The sequence below is a fragment of the Lagopus muta genome, chromosome 17 (assembly GCF_023343835.1).
Source record: "Lagopus muta isolate bLagMut1 chromosome 17, bLagMut1 primary, whole genome shotgun sequence".
Lineage (NCBI taxonomy): Eukaryota > Metazoa > Chordata > Aves > Galliformes > Phasianidae > Lagopus > Lagopus muta.
Window position 1 is genome coordinate 11,190,581 of NC_064449.1, and position 6,000 is coordinate 11,196,580.

The window sequence follows — 6,000 nt, forward strand, 5'->3', positions numbered from 1 at the left end:
GCAAATTTGCTTTTGTTTTACCCACTTTGAACACCACCCACCCCTGCTTATACTGAAGCGTAATGGTGCTGTCTGTACTCCCCCAGGACCAAGAATTTCATATAATTTAATAGTTTCTGTAATTAGATATTTGTGAAACTGAAATGCTGTGATGAAAGGTGCTGTAAAACTATTACCAACTTTTTCGCCACGAAAGGACTCCTCCCAGCCCGAAATACAGATGTTGTCCTCAGTGCACATCATTACTAATCCAAATCAGCAGTACTTATGGCCTGATTTAAATCCTCCTGAAGTCCAAGATGAGTTCTGTGGGTCTGAGTAGGGCCTCAGGAATTTTCAAATGGAAATTAAGTCAAATTAACCTTTTCTTCTCTCAAAATTAAGACCTCCTTTTCCTTGGTAATGACAGGAGCAAGACTGTTTGAAGTGAAGTATAACACCAAGTGCTGCCGAGAGCTGTGTGAGGAATTACCATACTCTTACATCAAGTCCAAGGACTTCTCTTGACTGCTGGATAATCGTTCCATGTATTAATGCAACAGTCTGCAGTGCCCCATCCCACCCCGCCCTCCTCCTGCCATGGGTTTCTACAAGAGGATTCTATTTTACATTTAGTATTCCTCGTTCCCAAGGGATGACCTAAAACATCTTAAACATAGCTGATACAGTCATCTACATCTAGCCATCAGGCCGGTCATGGATTGTTTAATATTGATGGACCTGAAATACCAGCGCAGATATCTAAACTGACCCAGTAATAACAACGTGATGGGAGGGCAGAGCTGCTGTGCCAGACGTGCCATTTCTCTAGCTCTGCTGCTGCTGAGTAGCAGCTCTGGTACCAAACACACCACGCATTCTTTAAGAAGAGGAAGTAGGAAGAACATTCCACCATCATTCCTGTACTCAAAGAAGCAAATGAAGAAGGAGAGTAATTGTTTGCTGGTTACTGCAGGAAAGATTGTTTGCTGGGTCTTTTTAAACCAGTACAACAGGCTTGTTTGCTTCAAGCTACTTAGATATTAAAGAAACAAAAATGATTTAGCTTTTTCATCTCAGGGATTGCCAGCATCTCTAGAGCAGCAGCACTCTTTCACCTTCTTCAGCACAAATGTTACCCACACCCCTCCAGAAGTCCTCTGCCACTGGCTTCCCTCTCTTACCTCGATGGCATCCCCCATTGCCAGCCCCAGCAAACAAGAGAACCGTGGTTCAGCCACACAAAGAGAGAGCCCCACGTGCTGTGCTGGACTCGAGGCCAGCCTCATCCATCTTCTCTACTCTCAGTTTCTTCAGTGTTTCAGTAATTAGGATATTCAGGACTGAAACATTGCGGACATTATTGCTGCTTAGCGTGAAGTTAACAAGAGAGCCAGATTTACAACATTCTGGCCAGACAGAGAATTAAAAAAAGTTACGAATGATTGCCCAGTTGCAGGGATACATACTGCAGGATCTTATTTTGCCAGAAACTCCACATGAACTTTAGCCTCCAGGAGAAATCCGCCTGCATTTTTCTAACTGACATACCAGTCAGACCAGTGGCAGGACGCAAAAGAACACGCATGAAAAATTAAGGTTCAGTGACCCAAATCAATTATGTGTTAAGGGCACTGCTCTGGACTCAGTAGGAAATAGTTGAAACAGGAAAAAAGAACTAAATGGAATCATTCATTGAACTGACCTGGAAATAAGACAGAAATTTGGTAAATAAGTTCAGTGCAAGCCAGTTTCATGTAGTGATGGCAGTGGATTAAAAAAAAATTTTAATGGGGGCAGGGGAGAAAGAAACGAATTTCTTAGACTTGAGTAATGTTTCAGACTTCTATGAACAGTGCAGTAAAACAAAGCAGTTCTCCCACTTTCCTTGCACACAGGTGATGTAATGCAGTTTACTTCCAGAAATAAAGTTATATTTAAAAAAAAGCAGTTTATAGAAATCCTGAAACCGTATCTTTATCAAAACAGGACAACCTACAGCTCTTCTGTATCAAACAAAAGCAATCATGTAAAGCAAGAATATCTTCTGAGGATGAGGACCAGGTACTGCAGCTGTGGATTTTTGCTTTTAAGCACACAGGCACGAGGTGGGGAGAAACGACTCCACTGCTTCAGGACATCAGGACAGAACTGCTTCCCACACTGCCTGAACTCCAAGCCCTGCTCACAGTACCTAGCTGCCAAGGTATGTTGTAAACGCAATAGGAAGAAGCTACAGCAATTCATCAAGGTCTGAAGAAAATAGGAAAGACCTATCACTTCTCTGAAAGCACAGAGTACTTTTACAAACAGTGATGAGATTAATAGACAATGAGCTTCTTGCCAACAAAACTTCCAGATTCTTTGAAGGTCCCTTATTTGTCTTGACTGGTTCAGATTCTTGGGACAGAAACACAGTGCTCTGTAGAGACCTATGAAGTAAAACCTACCTGGAGCTACAAACCCTGCTCATGTGCCATGAAATAACCCCTACACCTGGCAGCTGGGATATGAACCAGATGTGTAGCGCATCCGGGCAGGAGCAGGGCTGCTGCCATCAGCACTGAGCTGGCTGAGGGATGGACTTTTCCAGCCCAGCGATTGTTCAGAGAGATTTCATCAAATGCATCTCTTTTGCCTTCACTTTTCTTAAGGCAGAGGTTGACCACAAACGTCCTCAAACCTACTGTTTGTCGGCTTTCAACACTTGAGTGTCTGCATGCCCTTCCCTCCCCAGTCAGAAGTGCATATTTTGCTGCTCCAGTTGCATAATTCCCTGATTCAGCTGCATGCTTGGTTGGCCTGGCAGGAGCCTGGGACAGTCGTTGAGATTCTGGATACATTGCCAATTGTGCAGTGTGCTTTGTTGATGGGGGCCGTAGAATCTAATAGCTGAAATTTCATACACTTTACTAATCAGGCCACATTCTTTGCTAATTGAGGTGCATATTTTAGTAGTTGATTTTTTTTTTGTTTAATCCTTCACTGATCTTGGGAAGGATCCTGCTCCCTCTGAAGCGAACGGGAATTTTGCCACGGTCCTCCCTGGGACTGAGACTTTCACCAGAAGGTTGGGATCACTGCAGATTTCTTCCCTTGAAAGAAATAACAGAGACTTGATGTTTTTTTAAGCCATCAAGTGAGCGGCCGAATGCTAGGTGAAAGATGCCACTGATGCAGAGACCTCTTCCACAAGGATTTGATTAAACACATAATATTTTATGGGTATACAGAGACCTGGAATTTTGACTATGTGTTTCTTTCATCAGGCTTCCATTCTTCCTTCCTGGATCTTCCTCCTGGATAAACAAGCCACCTGTCCGCACATTTTGTTCCATCTGATACAGACATACAGGAGGAAACACCATTCACCTTATCTTCAAATTATCTCTCGTTTGCTCTCACTCTGATTCTTATGTTGCTGCAGTCCTTAGTTTGGGGGTTCCAAAGCAGGCTCTGTTTTGCGACAAAACCTATTTCAGCATCCACACAACCCTACAACATCCCCGCAGCCTCAGCTCTGACTGGCACAGACCACCTCCCTGGATGCCCAGCTCAGCCTGCCATCCCTCACACACACAGTGCCCGTTCCAAGGAGTCTGCTGTGGTTTTCATACTGCTAATTCCACGCAGGCAGATAATTCATTTCTCATTTTTGCTAAATCGAACCAGATTTGAACAAACCATTTAGAGGATTTTTTCCTAGCATAGCAACACTATCAGAAGGCAGCCAAAACAGATAAAAATAATGAAGCCTACTCAGACCTTGACGAGCGAGGAACAAGTACAACTTAATCAAAAGAATAACAAAACCAGGGAGCAAGAGATGTGTGCGTGTGTCTACATGCATGAATTTCACTGTCACATTTAGGCAGATAAGCTATAGAAAATGCCTAGGTTTTACTCTGCAAAGGAAATTGTCCTGCATGTTTAAAGACTACAGGCAGTGTGCAATCACATGAATAGCTGACATGAGAATAAGTCATGCCTGGGAAAGTAAGGGGGAGGCTGCTGCTGCTTCCTTAGGGAGGCACTTCTGCTATGGTGCCTGTGGTCAGTGCTTAACTGGGAAGGTAAATGGTCCTGGCTTCAGAACCAGAGATCAATGGGAGCTGGCTGGGAAAGACAGGAAAAAGACAGATGGAACAAAGTGATGCAGGGTTTGCTGATGCACACGGTGTCACACCATTGAACTCACACCCAAAGACACACGACAGCAAATATTTGTTCCGTCTCATGACTGTCCAGGCAAAATTAGAACGAAGCACAGGAAGGATGTAACAACTTCGGGCAGGGAGCAGTTATGCAGTGTAAGTGTGCAGCTGGGTGCGGGAGTTGTTCACCCCAGAAACAAGCCCGAGGGAAGGGTAAGTTTCCAGGTTACATGTTGCAGTTCTGAGTTAAAAGAGAGACCAAAGACAAAAACCCACAGCCGTACAATTCAATAGATTAAAGCGAGCCCTTTGGTGAAGTTGGTACTCAGTACTTCAGAATCAAGATCATGGCTTAAGTAAGAAGTTCTCGGTAGCTATCTTCACGTGAGTGAGATAAAACATCTTCATTTCAGCCACGAAGTCACTGCTGTGCTGGTATGTGCTGTGGCAGGCTGAATCATACCATGCTGCTTTCCCCCCATAAAGCAATCCCCCACATTTCTTTGATATATTTATACATAACTAAAGAAATACTTTTACAGAATATTATTCTCTTATAGCATCATGGCTCATATTTCATAGATCTGAGTGCTCCAAGAGCCCACAGGATCCCCACGAGGGCAGCGGATCGGGGCTCTCGCCCTTCTCGCAGCACCCAGCTCCCGTCACCCCGCAGCCGCCCGGCGCTCCCGGCACCGCTCTGCCCCGCCGCGCTGCTTCCCACTGCCGCCCCCGGCCGCTGCCAGCGCCCGTCCTACGGAGCGCCCGTCCCTGCCGCTACTCACCTGCTCTCGGTACCACAGATGTGCACGAGGCAGGAGAGCAAAGGGAGGGTAACGCGACGGGAGGTGCTTGGGTTGGGTTCCCTGCTCCAAGCTACCCCTCGTTCTGGCCGCCTTTGGGCAAGTGCTCCGATTTCTGCCTGGAACGCTGATATATCGATATCCACGGGGCTCGCCCCGCATCCCGCGTCCGCCCGTACCGAATCGGAACGACCTGAGACAGGCTCCCGCAGCCGGCCTTACGGAGCCGGCCGCAGACCCCACCCCGGGCGGGGGCCGAGCGCAGCCCCTCCGCATCCCCGCGTCCCGGTGGATCGCGCCGAGCCCCGCTCCCGGCGCAGCCTCCCGCCCGTCGGGTGTGCCGGCCCCGACCGCGGTCCGCGCCGTGCCCCGCCGTGCCGCGCCGTGCCCCGCGTGCCGCCGGGGGCGGGCAGGGGCCGCTCGGGGTTACCTTGCTGCCTCCCGCCCCGCCGAGGCAGAGCGCCGCGGTCGCCGCCAGGATGAGCTCCGCGCCGGTGAAGCTCCGGCCCATGGCGCGGGGCGCTGAGCCGAGCCGAGCCGAGCCGAGCCGCGCCGCTCCGTGCCGTGCCGAGCTTTGCGCTGTCGAGCCGCGCTGTGCCGAGCGGGGCTTTGCGGAGCCGTGCCCTGAGCGGGCGCCGCTGCCAGGGACCCCCCGAGCCCGGCCTCCCCGCCCCTCGCCCCCTCCCCTGGCTGCTCCCGGCCCCTGCCCTCCCCCGGGGGGCACCTGCGGCGCGGGGCGGGGGGACCTGGGCTGGAGGGGAGCGGGGCTCGCGGGGTTTTGTCTTTTCCGTACTTGGAAAGCGCCGGACTGCAGGCGGCGCGGCCTCGCGGGCAGCGGCTGGAGCGGCTCCGGGGGAAAGTTCCTCCTGCGGGGAGATGGGGGCGATGGGGGCCGCGGGCAGGGCCGTGCCCCGGAGCTCGGGCAGGGTCAGAGGAAGGGGAAAGGGGAAAAGTGCCCGAGCCTTTCCCGGGGGGAAAAATCGCTCCGGGTTCGCGTGAGCAAGGAGCGGAGGGAAGGAGTGCCGCCGTGCATCCCAGGGAGCCCAAAGAGAGGGAGCTGCGCA

At 50.3% G+C, this 6,000-nt stretch overlaps 2 protein-coding genes across 7 annotated transcripts in view; one reads left to right on the forward strand and one right to left on the reverse strand.

The window, feature by feature from the left end:
- The window catches only part of CHFR (checkpoint with forkhead and ring finger domains), a 54,716-nt gene extending 49,918 nt beyond the window's left edge, over positions 1-4,798 (forward strand). For 3 of the 5 annotated variants that reach the window (XM_048963848.1, XM_048963847.1, XM_048963849.1), the window contains exons 20-21: positions 1,969-2,185; positions 3,249-4,798. In XM_048963848.1, the coding sequence (XP_048819805.1) occupies positions 1,969-2,185; positions 3,249-3,286 (255 nt within the window). In that variant the 3' untranslated portion in view covers positions 3,287-4,798. The remainder of the gene's footprint in view (positions 1-1,968; positions 2,186-3,248) is intronic. The other 2 variants (XM_048963846.1, XM_048963850.1) reach the window with 2 other exon arrangements.
- LOC125701589 (uncharacterized) overlaps positions 1-5,616 on the reverse strand; it is a 31,295-nt gene extending 25,679 nt beyond the window's left edge. The window contains exon 1 of one of the 2 annotated variants that reach the window (XM_048963842.1): positions 5,367-5,616. In XM_048963842.1, the coding sequence (XP_048819799.1) occupies positions 5,367-5,447 (81 nt within the window). In that variant the 5' untranslated portion in view covers positions 5,448-5,616. Of the gene's footprint in view, positions 1-4,918; positions 5,263-5,366 lie in introns of those variants that run through there. The other variant, XM_048963841.1, reaches the window with a different exon arrangement.
- Positions 5,617-6,000: the final 384 nt, after the last annotated feature.